Source organism: Marmota marmota, unplaced genomic scaffold (genome assembly GCF_001458135.2).
Source record: "Marmota marmota marmota unplaced genomic scaffold, marMar, whole genome shotgun sequence".
NCBI classification, from domain to species: Eukaryota; Metazoa; Chordata; class Mammalia; order Rodentia; family Sciuridae; genus Marmota; species Marmota marmota.
The window spans coordinates 20933503-20953618 of NW_025999960.1; the positions used below are offsets into that span (position 1 = coordinate 20933503).

At 31.9% G+C, this 20116-nt stretch overlaps 1 protein-coding gene across 1 annotated transcript; it reads left to right on the plus strand.

Moving 5' to 3' along the window:
- Positions 1-4770: 4770 nt before the first annotated feature.
- LOC107148899 (olfactory receptor 6C6-like) lies at positions 4771-5733 on the plus strand. The gene has a single exon (XM_015493627.1). The coding sequence runs from the start codon at positions 4777-4779 to the stop codon at positions 5731-5733; it is 957 nt and encodes a 318-aa protein (XP_015349113.1). The 5' UTR covers positions 4771-4776.
- The last annotated feature ends 14383 nt before the right edge of the window (positions 5734-20116 follow it).

Sequence of the window (20116 nt, forward strand, 5' to 3'; positions counted from 1 at the left end):
AAATAGAGAGGGCATTTTTAAGTCCTTGGAATGGGCAAAGATTTTTGGATGAGACCCCAAAACCACAGACATAAAAGCAAAACAAAACAAAACAAAACAAAACAAAAACAATAACAACAAAAATGAATGGAATTATATTAAACAAAAAGCTATACAAGAAAGAAAACAGTCAATATGATGGATTATTTTACATATTTGATGTAAGAAAAAGATGTCCAGCTGTTATAATCAAATACAAGTACAATAAAAATGATTGACACATTTGAAGACACAAAAAAATAAAGATCTTTCCCCCCCTACATCTACTTAGACACAAAGTCATAAAAAAAATCAAGTCATGGTCAAATAGGAGGAAATATCTATCACACAGCAAAGATGAAAAGATGATATTAATGATTTATAAACAACTCTTAAAAGGTGTAAGAAAACTAAAAACTTGATACAGAAAATTAGCTAAAGACATATATAGACAATTCATATAGGAAATGGCTGTTTGATTTGTGAAATGATATTCAATCCAACATATAATTAGAGAAATGCAAAGTAAAATGATTCTCAACTATCATGTCTAAGACATAGGATAGCTAACATTTTGTAACTATATAAATTTACTCTGTTGTTAAGGTTAATGAAAAACAAGAACCCTAATAATACAATATTAATGAGAATTAAAATACTGTGTGTAGAAAATGATTTAACATTGCTAACTGAAAGTGAATGGTGTTTTCTTTTGATTCAGAAATCCCAATTTTAATTATTTATATTAGATTATGTAATTTAAATTTTATTTTAAAAACTTATGAAAATATATATGCATAATTTTATACATTTGTGCTCTCTACTTGTCAAAATTGTAAACAATCTATTAGCCAAATATGAGAGGAATTAAATCAACTGTGACACATCCTTACAAAGAAGGACTATGCACCCATTAACAAATTTGAAATATCTCCATGTGTTGATGTATTTGTTTGAAAGGATATTCTTGTTTAGTGAATAAACCAAAAGGAAACAGGGTATCTGTCATATAACTTATTTAGCCTGAGCTTAATTAGTCTATAAGAGGCTATGTTTTTATATCTTATATTCTCACTTCTCATATCAACCTTAAAATATTATTCTTTCTGTCTACTTTTAAACTCCTAACTATGCATCTGGGACTGGATGTGTGGTAGGCAACCAACTAGTATAACAACATATACAGAATTCATTGAAAGCATAGTTAGAACATATAAAAATGTGTGTGTGTGTGTGTGTATGTGTTTGTTTGTAGAAAACAATTTGGCCATCCCTTAGGAAATGATATTTTGGGATGTGAGTTATCCTGAGAATTCTTTGTTCTTATTAGATATTTTCCTGTAAAACAGAAGACATAAATCCTTCACAGTATCAAGTGATAATTAATTTTCATATTGTATAGCACATCACATTTAGCAAGTGGTATAATACTTCAGATAAGTGGGTTATAGTAAATTTTAGAAAGAAGTTAGTTTGATAAATTTTCTAAGAACATATAATAAATTAGTCAAAATTAACATTTCTAAAATAACATTTAAATCAGTTATGTTTATGTAGAATTAAGTGCTTAGGGAGAAAAATGAATCCTCATTGCTTTCTGCTTGCCAGGATGATGAGTTAAGTATGGAAGTGCATACTTAACTTTCTTTGGACCAAAGAAGCAAGGTTAGTGTTTTAACTATTATCTGTACTTCAGCTTGTAGATATGGGTGAAAGGTAATTGATAAGATAACATAATGATTTAAAAATGAAAACTAGCATTTTAAGTTTCAATTTTTATGTTATATTTACTATTTCAACAAAACTGCATATAATTGTACTTATTGGCCCATGTTCATATGATGTTATATTATTTTCCCTCAAAATATACATTGTACAGATACATGGTATGCATGATTGTTGAATAAGGAAAAACCAACCATTTGATATAAGAAAATTGTAGTTTACTATATAATTAAACATTTATATTAGGGTTGCCTTTGGGATGGTTTGTGTATATGAGATAAATTTATAATATACAATTTACATTCATTTTAATGTGGTAAAGAACTCTGGACATGGGACACTGCTCTTTCCACTGGTTTATACTTTTATTAAAGATGATTAAACAGGGGAACTCTAAATATTATTATCAACCAAACTATGTTGGAGCCATTGATGTTCTTTGGCTTATCCTGCTTCATCTGTCTAGCATATCTTGTCTCATCTTTTTATCTCCTTCTAAGGTCCATCTAAAGATCCAAATACTCAAATATCTACTTCTTTAAATTCCTGTACAGAACACTGGTAAGACCTCTATTTTGTGGTTCACCTTTGGTTCTTTTATGTTTATTTTTATATGTATTCTGCTGTCTTAAAGATAAATTATGCATTTTAGATTGAAAGTAATTCTGTTAATATCCTCAATGCAAAACACAAGATTTTACATAGCAACCATTTAAAATAGGTTTAAATATTTTGTGATGATCATAAAACACCTAAGAAAGAATTTTTACATAGGGGTATCACTAATTCTTTTTAGAAGTATTGTACTATAATTCAGCTTCTAGTTAAAACTTTAAAACAAAAAGCTTGCATAAAAGCTTTTAGAAACCTGTGCAATTTTAAAGCCAGGACTTCTGAAAAGAACCTCTATTAATCTGACCCGTTGCTCTAAATATAAACCTGAGCACATTTCTTGAATCTTGAACAGATTTCTTTAATCTCATTTGTCCCACATAACACATGCAGAGCATTAAGAAAGTAATTGTTTTATATATAGTTCTCAGTGGGCACCAGATTATAGGCATAGACTTAGTAGCTTGTTTGCCTGACATATGAATATCATTATGTTGGGAAGGCTCTACATGCTATCCAAAATTTGTCTGAACTACAGTCCAACCACCTAGTGTAAGTTTAAAATTTATCACTAACTTTTCTTCTCCTTCTAAATTATGCTGACTTAAAGTATACTCATGGTTGTAGTCTACACTTTGTGGAATCAACAAAGTGGTATGTTATTATAAAGAAGCATATTCTGTTTTAAATTTTCTTCCCTTATTACATATATATCTTTATGTATTTTAATCATTCAATTTTTTTCTTAAGCTAATCCCCTAACTTTTAAAAAATATAATTTTTTCTTCAGGTTTCTATGACCCTTTCTTTCTCCTAACATTATACTTCCCTTCTCATAGCACATACCAAACACATTTTTATATTTCTGTGCTTCTGAAAATCATTACTGTACATTTCACATTATTAGATCTTATCAAGTTTCAAATTATAACTAGAAGAAAAACATTTTTTGTTATATATAACAGCATTACCAAATTGTTCATAATGAAAAATGTTTTGGGAAGTGTGTGCATCTGGAATAGATGTTATCAGAGACGAAGAGATAGAAATTGTCACAAGAAAAGCAAATAGATTGTACCTTGGTTGTTTGGAAATAGTTGAAGACCAGTGGTATAATTAGCCATAAAAGTCATTTAATAATCAGGCATATTAAACTTTCATATAGCACAGATGGCCACACTCTGGTTACTTGTCTAGACTAGATTTGTTTTTCTGTGTATGTTAAATGGCAAATATAGGTTGCTGTGTATATGGTTCTACTTTACAAACTAATCAAGAACTGATATGCCATCTCAACTCTTGTATATTAATCAAAAAGGTGCATTCTCCAAGATTTATGGGTCTACTAACTATTCATATAAATAACCAACACTCATTACATTTATAGAATCATAATATTGCTAAAATATATAAAGTTTTAATTTTCTGTCAAAATATTCTGGAAATTCAAATTATTTTTCTTACCAGCAAGTTACCTGTGCATTATGAATGAGCATTACATTACTCTACCTGAAACAAATTTTTGCTAATTGTAACTTAAGCACTAGCTATTGCTGTTATTTGATTGAGCTTCTTCCCTAACCCCCACCATTCAGATTGGTAAAAGTCAGAAAATGGTAATGGGAAACCATACAGTAGAGGCTGTGTTTATCATAGTGGGTTCAAATGATGACCCACATTTGAAAGTTGTGTTATTTGTTTTCCTGCTTCTCAGTTATATGCTAAGCACTATTTTGATCTGATCATTTCCACACTCACTCTGCTGGATACTCATTAGACTCTCATATATATTTTCTTCCTTAGAAATCCTATACTGGTATATGTATCTTCAAATTTTAGTTATTATGGCTACAGGAAAAAAAAAACAAACCACTATTTCCTATTACCATTGTATCACTTGAATGAAAATTTGTTTGAAATATTAGCTAAATTCAGAAATTTAAAAAATTTAAAAATACCAATCCAGGCATGGTGGTGCATGCTTGTATTTCTAGGGGCTTTGAGGCTGAGGCAAGAGGATCTGGAGTTTAAAACCAGCCTCAGTAACTTAGTGAGAACCTAATCAACTCGATGAGACCCTGTTTCTAAATAAAATACATAAAGGGTTTGGGAACATGGCTCAGTGCCCCTGAATTCAATACTTGGTTCAAAAAAATAATCAAATATTTGAATAGCTTGTCATAATAGCCTATTGTGGTAAAGCCTTTGAAAGATTGGTCATAGAAGGATCTCTCAGTGTTCTTATAAAGATGATGACTGAAGTGAAGGATATGTTCATTGTGATGAACTCTCAGCTGATTTGAGAAATATTTGTGAATTGGTAAGTTTCTGAAAATGGAACTTTATATAGATTAAAAGGAAGAAAAAACTTCTTGTAATATTAATTTTTATTTTATGTCAATTAGATAGAATAAAAGAGAAATGAAGAATCAATCAGTGGAGATAGAGTTCATTTTGCTTGGACTCACAGATGACCCTCTGCTACAAATTGTGATTTTCCTCTTTCTATTTTTCAATTATACCTTGAGCCTGATGGGGAACTTAGTCATCATCCTTCTCACCTTGCTGGATCCCCGCCTCAAGACTCCAATGTATTTCTTCCTCCGAAATTTTTCCTTTATGGAAATTTTGTTCACAACAGTCTGCATTCCACGGTTCTTGATAAGCATTCTCAGTGGAGACAAAACAATTTCCTACAATGGTTGTACAACTCAGTTATTCTTTTTTTTCCTAGTAGGGGCTACAGAGTTTTACCTCCTGGCTGCCATGTCCTATGACCGCTATGTCGCCATCTGCAAACCTCTGCATTACCCAGTCATTATGAACAGCAGAGTGTGCTACCTACTGGTGCTCAGCTCCTGGGCAGCTGGATTCTTAATCATCTTTCCCCCTTTGCTTTTGCTACTCAAGGTGGATTTCTGTGCTTCCAAAGTGATTGATCACTTCCTGTGTGAATCTTCTGTCCTGCAGATCTCTTGCACTGATACACGTTTCATAGAATTGATGGCTTTTGTCTTAGCTGTGATGACACTTGACATCACATTGTTTTTAGTGCTCCTCTCCTACACATTCATCATCATAACTATTCTCAAATTCCCTTCTGGTCAACAACGAAGGAAGGCCTTTTCCACCTGCTCCTCACACATGGTAGTTGTCTCTATTACTTATGGAAGTTGTATCTTTATGTATATGAAGCCATCAGCAAAAGAAAGGGTGACTTTAATTAAAGATGTAGCTGTGCTCAATACCTCTGTTGCCCCTTTGCTCAACCCTTTCATTTACACCCTGAGGAACCAGCAGGTGAAAGAAGCTCTTAAGCATATGCTCCAAAGGTTTTGTTCTTTTAAAAAGGACAAGTCAGTGGTTAGACATAAATAATATGCTGTTGGAACTTGAATAAGAAAATTCAATATGATTATTTATTACATCAGTTTGTATGTATAATATTTTACCCCTTGAATATTTATATCTTATTAGGTTTCATGTGTCTATCTACACTTCTCTGTTCTTATTTCTGAGTGGATTTTCCTAATTTCTATGAATAGATTGTCTTCTTCAATCTAGAATATTAAATTCTATCTTGACCTAGAAATGTCTATTCTCTTAAAGGGTAGTTTTATACATTGAATTTTTTTGCAAGCGAACCTTGCTAGACATACTTACTTCAATATTTTGATATATGTATTAATTGCTAAGCATTGCATCTGCTCTGAAATATTTTGCATTGCTAAAATTGTCAGAGACACAAAACATGATCATTTATTATGTAATGTAATTGTTGTTGTGATAGAAAAGTAGCAGAAAAATCTAAGCAATTTTAAAGTTCAAGGTAAACTTCCAAGAAGAATCAGTATTTATGTTGAACATTGAAAGATGGATAAGGAAAATAAAAATGTAAGGATGTTGTGATTTAGAGCTATAACATATGAAAGGAATGGATATTCTACTGAAAACTTTTCTCCTATGGAATTGTAATAATTAAGAATAAGTTAAACATAAACATGAATAGTTGTCATTTGAGGTAAAAAATTAAACTCCAGCCTTTGGTTCTAACTTTACCGTTTCTGAACACTACAGGTGATACTATTTCATGGAAGAAATTCAACTGACAATTAATTTATATTTTGGTTTGGAAAAATATTTATATATTTAAAGCATGTGTATTAAATCACCTCCATCAGCCACTGAAAGAAACGATACACTGATGATTTTTAGTCCCTGTAGACTAGGACCTGTTCTGAAATTTCATATAAATGAAACTTTGGTTTGAATTTCATGTCTGACTTCTTTTGTTCAATATAACAAAGTTCACCCATGCTATTTCATGCATTCATATCTTCTTCTTTATGCTGATGTGATTTAGCAACATGTCTCCTGTTCTTTTGAAATTGCCAGTTTTTCCTCACTTGATCCAATAGTTTGGTGTTTCATTGTCTGAGGAATCTCTCCACAAAAGTAAATCATTTCCTTGATTAGTGTGAAAAGTGAGTAAATTGAAATGCCAATCCCTGAAAGTTTCTATCCTTACATATGTCCTTTTGAAATAAAATCTGTCAAAGTGAAATTAATAAGAATGGACTTCTTATTTTTTGATGATTCCACTCTCCAATTCCCATCATCCAGGCAGAGAAGCTTAAGAAATTGTCTCTCAAGGAAAAGAAGAAGTAACTGTAAAGGAACACATTCCATGTTTTGTTGCTCTCTCCACGGGCCCACTTCACCTGAAAATAAACTTGATAATTTGTTTTTATAATTCAACAGACTCCAAGACTCAACTTGGTTTTGAAGACTTGAGGGAGCCAAAAGCCAAAGTAAGAGTATTGATGACAGGATGTTGAGCAAACTAATACTTAAGATTTCAGGATGGAGATCTCCAAAGAAGGTGAGGCAGGTGTGAATGGGAAATGGCAATGCATTTCAGTAATTTCTGAGACAGTGTTTACCGAAAGCCTTAGCAGTAAAGTAGGTAATTCCCAAACACTTAGTGAGAAGATACTCTGGATGTCACATTGGCTCAGCTGCCTGACTACAAACACCTGGGGAACAATAAACTTTGCTTCTTTTCCTACTTGCAAGTTTTTCACAAAGTCCTCTCCTGGTTTTAACTTACCATAGTGAGATGGAAACACTGGGAAATGGCCTCCCAGTTGGTCCTCTGCTCTTAGAGAACAGCTAGAAAGGTCATGTGTGATGTTGACTCAGCAATATATAGTTCAATGGAGATTCTATAAAACCAAAGTCATGGTATTAGAGAGTGCAAATCATTGCTTTTATTGTTGACTCTACTCAAAGAATGATGTCAGTGTTGTGGACAGGCTGGAAGGAATGACATGCAGTTTTCATCTTCTTGTTCAATTTAAACCAATTATAAGGACTGTTTGAAGTTTCTGTCCATTATGAATGCTTACATCCATGAAATCTACTCATGCTATTTCACATGGCTTTGATGTTGATGAGTGTGATTTTAGAGGGCTTAGTAGGTTATTTCTGATGCAGGGAAGAATCAGAAAAAAAGCAAAAATCATAAGGATATATATTACTATTAAAGCAATTTAATTTTTCCAAGATAAAACAGGTCTAGATTTTAAGAACTATATGTGTTCCTTGTAGAACAATATCTCAACTCCAAGCTCTTCTGGGACAAATTCTTCTCAGTCATCAAATCACAAATCCTGGGAACAAAACTATGTTCTTTCTTTTATTCATAACCTCATCAAACAGCTATCTAAGAACTTATATCATACTAGACAAAATAGGCATGTTCCTGGAAATTGAATGTTGATAGTTTCATTGACAGTAGATTGAGATCTATAAAATAAAATGTCATAGAACAATATATATATTTGGATGCTAAAACACATGATAGAGAATTCTAAGTAGTTAGAGGGTTAGGAGTGTTTTTTTGTTTTTTAAACAAATTTTCTTCTGCTTATTCCTTAACTACAGAAGTTACACTCCTCTAACCATAAGCAATTTACATTTCAGTTAAAGATGCTCTCTAGTCCAGTAAAGCATAGTCAGTGATGGATAGGATAAATAGGGATAAGCAGGAATAATGGGAGGTCACAGGGACACAGTCACAGAGGGAGATAAAATCATCTTTCTCAGGCAGACAGTATGTTCAGTCAGCTCTTTCTAGAGAACAAAATATCTTAGCCCTGATAACAAGGTAGGATTACCAACCACAAGGGCAGAGCAAGGACTGTCTCCCTTTCCAGATGGAATTCAGGCCTTGAAACATAAACCAATTAGTAAATATGCCCATGCAGTCTGAGCACTTAAAAAGGGACCTAGAAACATACCACTATGGTTATTCTTTGTTCAGTCTGACAAACCCAGTAATTAAATGTGTATGTGGACAGGACTTCCAGGGAACATGGGGCTATTCTCTGTCTACAGATGGGCCATTCAGTGTCTACACTGCATATATGTTTGCTTTCAATAAATCTTGGACGTATACAGCCATGTGAGAGAGAAAGTTCAGGCCATCACTAATCTTGCCTGGTCAGGACAAAGGAAACAAGGGACCCACTTCCTTCTGTGATATTCCTGGTCTTCCTATGACATTAGGACCATGTTGTCTTTGCACTCAGGCAAATGCTTCTTGTCTGTGCTCTATGGTTCAAACTCTAGACAGACATCTGTAATATTCTCTGTAGTTACACTAATTTCAATAATTTATACTTATAAATGAATGAAATGGGCCAACTCAGTGTTATGTTGAAATGCTCTTCATAATAATCTTGTTTTCTATGAAATCAAAGTAACCAAAGATGAACCTTTCAGAAGAAATTGAAAATAAAACCCCAGGAGTCGGTGGATGGTACTCAAAATTTAACTGTCTGAGAAGATTCTCAGAATTATTCAATAATAATAATGTTAATCAGATTTTACTAATAAATAAAACTTTATAAATATGAATACTAAATAGGAACTTCCTGTTCCTCCAGAGTTGTTTAAGAATCCAAAATACAGGGCATAACTTTTCAGATTCTAAAGGTTGTCATTAAAGAGGTAGAAGTATTGACCTTATAAACAAATAAAGAAAGTGGGTTGAAAAAAATATGTGGTTTTATTACCTTCCTGAAGGCAAGTTAAAAGTCAAGTTAATGAATAAAGTATCTGTACAAAAAAATATGTATGTTTTCTGGCCGGAATCTGGCTGAAATATTGAATGTTCAGACCTACAGTCTGCTACCTGAGAAGAGCCTGTGTGTTATACCCCCAGGGTAGACTTACTGAACACAGCTTTTTTTTAATGTATTTTTTTAGTTGTAGGTAGACACAATACCTTTATTTTATTTTTTATGTGTTGCTGAGTCTCAAACCCAGTGCCTCACGTGTGCCAGGGGAGCATTCTACCACTGAGACACAGCCCCAGCCCCACTTTTTTTTTTTTTTTTTGGTACAAAAGGGACCATGACTGAGAAGATGACTTTGTTTTTTGAGAAAAAAAAAATCATTGTATCTGCTAATTTACACTGTCCTGATGTGAAACAATATTATATTTTTTTGTTAATAGTATGATTTTAGAAAAGTGGATAGATTGGGCAAAAGTCATATATTTATATGCAGTATTCTTTCAACATGATGGTTCAGTTTTTGACAATACATTTTTTTAGAGAGAGAGAATTTTTGAATATTTATTTTTCAGTTTTTGGTGGACACAACATCTGTATTTTATTTTATTTTTTTATGTGGTGCTAAGGATAGAACCCAGCACCCCGCGCATGCCAGGCGAGCGCGTTACCGCTTAAGCCACATCCCCAGCCCTTTGTCAATACATTTTTAAAAGCTTTATCAAGTTATACTTTCATTTTTCCAGAGTAAATATTCAGGACTATAATGGCTTGGTTATATGGCAGGTAAATGTTTGGTTATTTAAGAAAGTGACAAACTATTTTCTGAAATGGTGACATAATTTTATATTCCATCAGCAGTGTGTGAGGTTTTCAGTGATTCCACATTCTTACCAACAGTTGTTTTGACAAATATGTGTATATATATATATATATATATATATATATATATATATAATCTTTAATCATTCCAAAGTGTATATAGTTGTATCTCACTGTAATTATAATTTCAATTCTATAGAGATTAATGATGCTTATCATTATTTTTATGCTTTCCTGCCATTGAATAATTCCTTTGATAAAATGAGTGCTTAAATATATGCCCATTTTATTTTTTACCACTCTTATTATCATTTGGGATTCTTTGTGTATTGCAGATACAAGTCCTTTTTCAGATATGAAATTTTCATATATATTTTCTATGCTGTGGCTTGTATTTCCATTCACAAATCATGTGTTTTGAAAAGCATAACATTGATTATTTATATTTATCAACTATTTTTCTTTATGCCTCATGTTTCAATTTAGCTCAAGATAACATCTACTATCAGTTTTGTGTTTATCTGGAAATTTTATACCTTTAATTTTATAGTTATGGCTTATTTGAGTTTTATATATGGTATGAGTTACTGATCATGTGGATAGCCATTTTTTTCAAATATTATTTGTTTAAAGATACTCATAGAAAAAATATTTATTATCTTGGAAATGTTAATAGTTCCAAGATTAGAAACGCTAATCTATACAAACACACGTGATTGAGAGAAAATTACAAGACATGATTTATCAAATGCCATCACATACATGCCTCATTATCATAAATAGTGTTTCATAATGTGCTAAAAATTTAGCTTAAACTGAGCTTTATGAAATTGAACATAAATTAAAACTTAATGAAGTACTATGGTAAACAATTAGAGGATTTTTCTGCTTTGTCCATAATTCAGAAAATTAGAGAATGAACAGAGAGAGGTGATGATACCTTTGTGTGTCAAAAACTCAGATCAGTTTTGTTCATGCATTCATTTATCTTTTTCTTTTTTTTTTTAAACCTTATTCTTCTTGCCTTTTATTAGGGAAATTTGTACTGCCTTCATGTTCCCTCTACCTCCAACCCATAAGGTATTCACATTTGATTATAAACTCCTTAGCAACAAAGGCTGTTGCTGATTTTTCTTGCAATCCTCTGCAATGCTTTGCATCACACATTTGAGGGGTTACACTGAACTGAATTGCACAAAGGAAGAAAATTAGTTTGATCTATACAGTCTCAAAATCATTTTTGGTCAAATTGGATTCTTTTCATCTATCTTAATATCTAATTTGTGCACAGTTGAATCAGTCTTGCAGTTAATCTAATGTGGTCGTTAAGACTACCAAAGACAGTAAATTCATTTTCCTGATCTGGTGATTTTTAATCATGTAGTCACTGCCACTCACACGAAAAATAAAACAGCAGATTAAATAGAAAACTAATAGCAGAATGATGAATGGAATTATCCTTGGACCCAAAGACTATTACAGATAATCTACAGTTTCTGCCAAATACATTCATTCAGCTTTGATCCAACACCCTTTGGTTAAGTGATAATAATGGTAAACAGAAACTGAGTGCTTCCTGTGGGTTAAGCACTTCACTGAGAATAACATGGTGGCTACGACTATGGGGCTTATCTTATTTTTTTTTTAAATTTTTTATTGTTGGCTGTTCAAAACATTACATAGTTCTTGATATATCATATTTCACATTCATTTATCTTTGAAATGTGATCATGACAATGAAGTAGATAAACATGATGATAAAATGAAGATATGTAGATGATCCTAATAATACAAACACACTTACAAAGTGTGAAGAAAGTTAAGAGATCATGGGACATGAGCAAAGACGAACACATGAAAGAGTGTTTTTACACTGAAAATCAAATGATGTTATAATTTAAATTAGGAATGTGTAATACAGTTATACCAGACAAATTCACCAAAACCACACACTGAGAAAAGTTAGCCTCTTCAACAAATGTCTGGGGAAACTGGAAATCCATATGAAATAGAATGAAAGTTAACTCCCATCTCTCACCCTGCACAAAAATCATCTCTAAGTGGATCAAGGACCTAGGAATCAGAACAGAAACACTGAACATACTAGAGGAAAATGTAGGCCCAACAGTTCAACATTTTGGCACAGGAACTGACTTCTTTAACAAGAGTCCTAAAGCACAATAAATAAAGAATCAATACATGGGTTGACATCAAACTAACAAACTTCTTTATAGCAAAAGAAACAATCAAGAGCATGAAGAGAGAGCCTATAGAGTGAGAGAACATCCTTGCTACCTGCACCTCACATAGAGTATTAATTACTAAGATATGTAAAAAAAAAAAAAACCTCAAAAAGCTTAACACCAAATAAACAAAACAAAACAAAACTAGAAAAGAAAAAAAATAAAAACAAACAAAAACAAATAACCCAATTAACAAATGGGCAAAAGAACAAAGCAGGCACTTCTGAAAAGAAGAAATTTGAATGATCAACAAATATATAAAAACATGTTTAACATCTCTATCAATTAGAAAAATGCTAATGAAAACTACAGAGATTCCATCACACTCCAGAAAGAATGGCAATTATCAAGAATATAAGTAACAACAAATGATTGTGAGGATGTGGGAAAAAGGGAACAGTCATGCTTTATTGTTGGGACTGAAAATTGGTGCAACCTTTCTGGAGAGCAGTATGGAGATTCCTCCAAAAACTAGAAATGGAACCACCATTGACCCACTCCATGGCATATATCCAAAGTATTTTAAATCAGTGTACTACAATAACACAGCCACATCAAGGTTTATAGCAGCACAATTTACAATAGCTAAGTTATGTAAGCAACCTAGATACCCATCAACAGATGAATGGATAAAGGAAATGATGGAGTATTACTCAGCTGTAAAGAATCACTTTATGTCTTTTGCTGGTAAATGTATGGATCTGGAGACTATCATGCTAAGTGAAATAATCGAATCCCACCAAAAAATGAAAGTTGAATGTTTTTCTTGATATGTAGAAGCTAAATCACAACAAATGTGTGGGAAGGGAATCAGAGAAGCTCAGTAGATTATACAAAGGAGGATGAAAGGAAGGGAGTTGGGAAAGGAATAAGGAAGAAGGTAGAATCAATCTAATATAATTTTTCTAAGTACACATATTAAAATACCTAAGTGAACTCCACCATTGACCCCCTACACAAGAATGGGGTCTTAATTAGAATAAGATATATTCCATCATTAGATAATTTTATCAAAATAGAGTCTACTCTCATTTTTAACTAAGGAGACCCAATTTAAAACAGATGTATACTGGGTTTTTAGAAAGTGGAGAAGAGATTTATATAAAATTAGAATTTGAAGACAAATACTTTTCTAGATGACATGAAAAAAATTGTCATAATTGAAAAATGAAATAGTCCTTGACAGAATTGGTGTGTACTATGGAATAAAGGGACTGAGGCACAAGTAATTATTGATCTGAGTTCACATACACTTCTACTTTCACACTTGGAAGGCATTCCTGGGAGATCCAATTGAAAATGTATAATAAAAAGTAAATTTACCAAGGACACAGGAATATAATTCTCAAATTTTGGGGGGCTATTCCTGATACAGTTACAGGGAATGTGAGTGAGTTATGCCCCAGGGCCTGATATGTGAGCACAGTGGCACATTCATTCCTGTATCACTCTCTCTAAACAGAGTGAGGATTCTGTCCTGTGGAGAGAAACTTTCAAAGTCTAGGGATACTAGGACAGAAAGCTTTGTGATTTTATTATAGACATAAGTTAATAAAATATTCCAAATGAATAAACTAGACTTTTTGTAATTAGTTATGATTTTAAATCTGTAGCATAATTCCTAAAGCTCAGCTAAAAGTTGGGTTGTTTTTGTTTGTTTATTTTTTGCTTTATGAGACACTCACATACTGTGACTGTCTCATATAAATTTATACATGTGTTTAAATATATACATGTTTAAACATATAATTTAAATATATACATGTGTTTAAAATTAGGCAAATATTTCTAAAGTATTGCTTCCATATTTGTATATTACAGTAAATTATGACCCCCTTATTGCCCACTGTCCCCCAACCTTTCCTTTCGAACTTCAGTAGTAATGTGTATTATGTTTATATTCCTTTGAGTTTTGTTTACATTCTTCTTCTGGCAGTCTTCACTGAATTGGTCCCTTGAGTCAGTGACAGAGAAAATGGATAAAAATATTAAGTAGCTCATGATATATAAAATTTTTATAGAAACCACATCAAACCATTTTAAAGCACTTCTGATATTGTTTCTATTTTATATTTTTGCTTCTTTCTCACGATTTATAGTCAAAGAGATATATATGCTCTGGATAAAATGGAAAAAATAAGACAAAAATTTTGACAATATAAAAATTGACTTGTATTTTAAGTGATACATAACCTGCAACAATTAAAATAAGCATACTAGTTCAGTAGAAGAAAGAGGGAATGTTTTTAGGAATACTGGTTTCCCTGGATTACAACAAAGCCATTGTCTATTTTTTTTTATTCCAGTCATTCTGGTTATTAGTGAAACTGGATAAAAGCCAGAGGTAAGTTGGATATACAGAGAGTGGAGGAAGACTCTCAAATCTCAGCATTGATTCAATTCTTAACAGCTCAACTTTTTAATCAAGGTTAAATAGAACTTGACATATTACAAGTCATAAAATGGTTATGTTTTTGCATGTTTTGCTTTACTTAATCTATTCATTTTCTATTGATTAAATACTATGCATATCTCTGTATTTTAAATTGAATACCGACTTGTAGTACTGTGTTAAAGGAATAGACTTGAGTTGTACATAGTCTGAGAGTGTATTCCACATTTGCTAGCTGTGTGGATTAATGGAAATTTTACAATTTTGAGTCTCAATGCTTCGTTAGGAATAGGTGGAACAATTTCACACTTGTGTTATGATAACTAAGATAAAATTAAAATTTTTCAGTCACTGGAATAAACTTCTGTTTAGTAAACCACAATTACTATTAGTACTCTTCCAAGAGTTGAGAATGAATTCCAACCAAAAGAAAAATCATCAACGCAGCTATTTTTAGAATCTAAGAGCCACATGATTTATGGAGTACATTTGTTTACATGATTATATTTAATTCTCAAAAACACTCTTGAAATTCCTTTTGCATTTTAAGCAAGGACTGAAACTTAATGAATTTAAGTAATGCATCCAAAGTCCCCAATCCATTGCATGACACATCTATATTTTTGATCTACATCTAAAACCTAAGCTCATGCCTAATGTAATAAAGAATAATTTAATCATGTTTTGAGATGATTATTTCCTCTTCCTTTCTTGTTTAAATTATAGATAACTAGGTAATGAAATGAAAATATAAACACTGACATGAGTGTTAGTATTTATGAAATGATCATCAATTGTAATTTGATGATCTCTCTTTTCCCTTGATTTCTTTCTCTTTAAGCTGGTATGATTACAGAGAATTGAATCTGCCCATCATTTCTGAAATTAATAAATATAAATTATTCTTATTTCTATTACTTTTTAGGCAAAAGTTTTCTAAAATAATTGAAAGAAACAGTAAAATAAATTCTCATAAACAAGTGTTTCAACCACTCAGTTGGTGTTCCTAAGGAGTCTTTGCTTTGTTCATGCTGACAGAATTTTTCAGGAACCATCATCTCCCGTGTCCTGGCTCAGAGCCTGAAATACCTAAGAACTGTAAAAGTGCATTTTAGTGTGGTTACAGAGCTGAGCTAGAGATTGCCTACATGTTGAATTCAATAATTAGCTTGTTCTGTAATGTACTAACCTAGACACTGAACAGATCCTGAAATTTATAAAGGAGAAATAAAGAGTGTAACAGGATCAGATGCTCTATGAAACTTTACTAATGATTTCCACTGGGGTTTAAGTGAAGAAAAGAGAATTGAGCAAACGAAATATTGAAAAGCTAGAATCTCAAAGTTATTGCATTACTGAAGAAGATTTCAACCCAGTGCTATATGAGTGTGTGTGTGTGTGTGTGTGTGTATAAAACAAACAACCAAAAGAGAGAGAGAGAGTGGGGTGGAGATCAGAAATCAAATGGAACCAAAGTTTTTTTATCTCATTCTCTAAAGAACATCCTTTGATCCTTCACACCTAATATATATTTAAGTATAGTGTTTCTAATTAAATATATTGCCCATATCACATTGGCTTTATTTATATGGTCATTATTAATATTCATTGGATAGTAGAGATTTGGAAAGTGCAAATTTTATTTAACAAGTTATAAATATCACTATTAAATTTCATTTTGAATGATTCAAATAATCTATCTCAGATTCTTTGGAAAGAAAATAAGAAGTAATTTTGATGTAATGTGTAAAATGAAATGAGAACTAAATAACCAAAGACATGTTATTTCAGGAGAAAATATAGAGTTTACATTCATAAATAATAAACTAAAATTATGAGTTAGATCTCTGCAGATACCCATCATCCTCCATATAAACACATCCTTAGTTTAAGGATCAGGAATCATATATATTTTATTAAGTATTTAATTAATTTTCTTTCAAAGGAATAGAAATACTCATAATTTTTTCATGTTCATTTTATATTAACAAATCAAAACAATTCATTGAATATTTACAAATTTTTATAGAAAAGCACAGTATACCACAATTATTGATGTTCAATCTCCTACTGCTAGAGTTTCTTTAAGTCTGTTTCTTTGGTATTTGGAAACTTTCTATACAGATGTTCATTTTTGTGTGATGTGCTCATAAAGCCTTCTTCTGTTTGTTTATATCATCCTTCACAGCTCCTCCTACATTTCTTCAGAACTTTAATTAGTAGCAAAAAAATAGTGACTCATGATATTATTAATATTCACAAAAATGTTAAAATTAACAAAGATTAGAAAGATATATAGATATTCAATAAAGTTGGAAACAAGGATAAATAGAGTGCATTCATACATTTTACTATGGAATAGTAATAATGTAAATATATTTTTAAAAGTATGAGTTTCCCGTAGCAGTAAGTTATTATAAGAACTTTAAAATTGAGACTGTCACCAAATCTTGTCTATTTGATGGGAAGGTAGTTTATTACTTCAAAGTATTATGAAAAACTCTTGATTTCAATAAAAACAAACACAAAGGAAAAGTAGTATTCCTGGAGGAGGCATAAAGAGAATTGAAAGAAATGTTACAAAAGTAATTTAGAAATAATGTTTAATGAAGTTTTTAAAAATTTATGTATCAATAAAATGTGATTTCCCTTACTTTTTTTTTGTTTTAAATTCATTCCATATAGGGACATTGGGCTAAGTGTTTAAGTATATCTTGTAAGGTAATGTGTGAAAATACATCTTATAAGAGAAAAATAAGACATAAGTACTGCCCAGGCTAGAATAGAACATAAAATAGGGAACTGAGCCTGATGGCAGCATTTGTTTCAACAACAAACTCAGCATTAACAGAATGAATCTTTCTTTTAGCTTTGAAGATAAGATCCTGTCCTTTCAAGAATGAGTAGGGTAAGGACAGAGTTCACAGGAGACTTCAGCATAGTAAAGGTGTGGTGCGTTGGGAGGAAGGACTAGGGGTTCTTATAACATTATACAATGGATACTCCTCCTGTGATGGAAAGAGGTGATTTGGGATGTCATTACAATGAGCCACTCACAATGCTAGTTATAGCTTACTGAAAACTCCACAATCACTTCCAGAAAGATTATTACTAATGAGTATCAGAAAAACAAACTAGCCATGCATAATGTTAATATGCTGTGAATACATAATTTTCTCAGATACAATGATCAAATCCTGCTAGGGATGGGAGTAGAGTGTGTGTACAATCAGGTGATTCCTAGTCTATTGTTGTTATTCTTGTGTAATTCTCCTGGGATAAAATGTATTTGTTCCTATTTATCTAAGATAGCCTTTCACTCATAAGATCATCCCAATCCCAAGGTATTCTTCTCAGTGGTTAGAGAATATTTTATGCATAGAAAATGTCTATACAACTTCCATTAAATGTTAAGCATATTTACAAATGCTTCACATATATTAACTTATTTAAATCTTACAATTATCAAATGAGATTGATTTGTATTGTAGATAAGGAACCTGAGCACTGAGGAGTGATTTTAAGACCTAAAGAGTAAATTGGATTTACAACCAGACATTCCCATTCTTTCATATGGAAATATCTTTGGTAATAACATTAAACTTTACCTCTAAAAAAGCATTAGAACTTATTATTTTTAAAATAAAAATAAAAATGTTAAGGCAAGTTTTCTTGGGGTATGCTTATCTATTTATCTGAGGCCATCCTCAAATATTAATAACAATAATAAGGATATATTGCTTCAATTAGAAAACAAAATAAGTTGACTAGTAATAAACAACATAAAAGTGACACAAGTAGACTAAAATGTCATAAAATCTTGCAAGAGCTTTACATTCAATAAACCTCAGATTCAAACCTTCCAGTGTTCATTGTTTCCTGCTCCTTTCTCCCCTCTATCCTTCATTTCTAGGCTGCTTATGGCAATGGCATCAGGATTTCCAACCTCCAATGAGATAGGAGGAAGAATTGGAAAGTTTTTTAGCATTAGTAAATGTTAGTTGATGGCTAAGGATAAAAAAATCACTTTAAATAATTATATGTCTTTTCCATTTTTGGTAATTTTTAGTGAAACTAAACTATTACCTAAGGGAAAATATCTATAGAGATTGGAGCATTGTCCTAAAAGGAAGATATTTTGCAGACCCAGGTATGAAAGAGAAGACGTAACATTTGGAATCAGAAAAGTCTGGCTAAAACCTTAGTTAGCCCTACCATTTTAAGCTGTATAATACCAAATTATTTTCTTATTACCTTTAAACTTATTTTATGCACACATATTAACTATACATTTTAATGAAAATCAATGTGATATTTCTGTAGATGTATACAACACTCATTGATCATATTCAATGACCCTTCTTCCACTGTCCCATCAACCCATCCCTGCATCCTTCCTAATTGCTACTAATCACTATTCTACTTGGTTGTTTATTTCATTTTGTTTGGTTTTTTAGATTCCGCATATGAGAGAGTACAGTGATACTTGTCTTCCTGGGTCTAGCATATTTCACTAAAAATAATGCACTTCATTCCATCCATTTTGCTGCAAATGATTTCATTCCTCTTTGTGGCTGAATACTACTACTTTGAGTAGACATACTACATTTTATACATCCATTCCTCTGTTGAAGAGCATCTAGGCCCTTAATATTTTACAATTGTGAGTTATGCCACTATAAACATGGGCATCCAGGTATATCTTTAGTATAATGACATCATTTCATTTTTATATATACCCTGTAGTAGCATGGCTGGATCATTTGGTAGTTCTATTTTCAGTTTTTTTGCACCTATGTGCTATCCTTCATAGTGGCTGTACTAATTTACATTCTTACCAACAGTTTATAAGAATTCTTTCTCCACATATTATCCTCAGTATTTCCTAGAGTGTGTGTGTGTGTGTTTGTGTGTGTGTGTGTGTGTGTGTGTGTGTTTGACAATAACCATTCTAACAGTGGTGAGAGGACACCTCACTGGAATATTGATACTAAAGCAGTTTTTAATCTACCTTAACTAAAGAGTTTTTCACTGTAAAAGAGTGGAAATTAAAAGAATTGTTGTCATTATCAGGTGGCTTTCCATTTCCCTTGAAGGTGGAAATGGCATAATATTTCAGCAAAATTCCAGCTTCACATTAGTATATTTATTAATCATCAACACAAGCTTTTTGTTTGCACTTTCTCCTATAGGTTTGACAAGAGCAAACATAAACAACTGAAAAC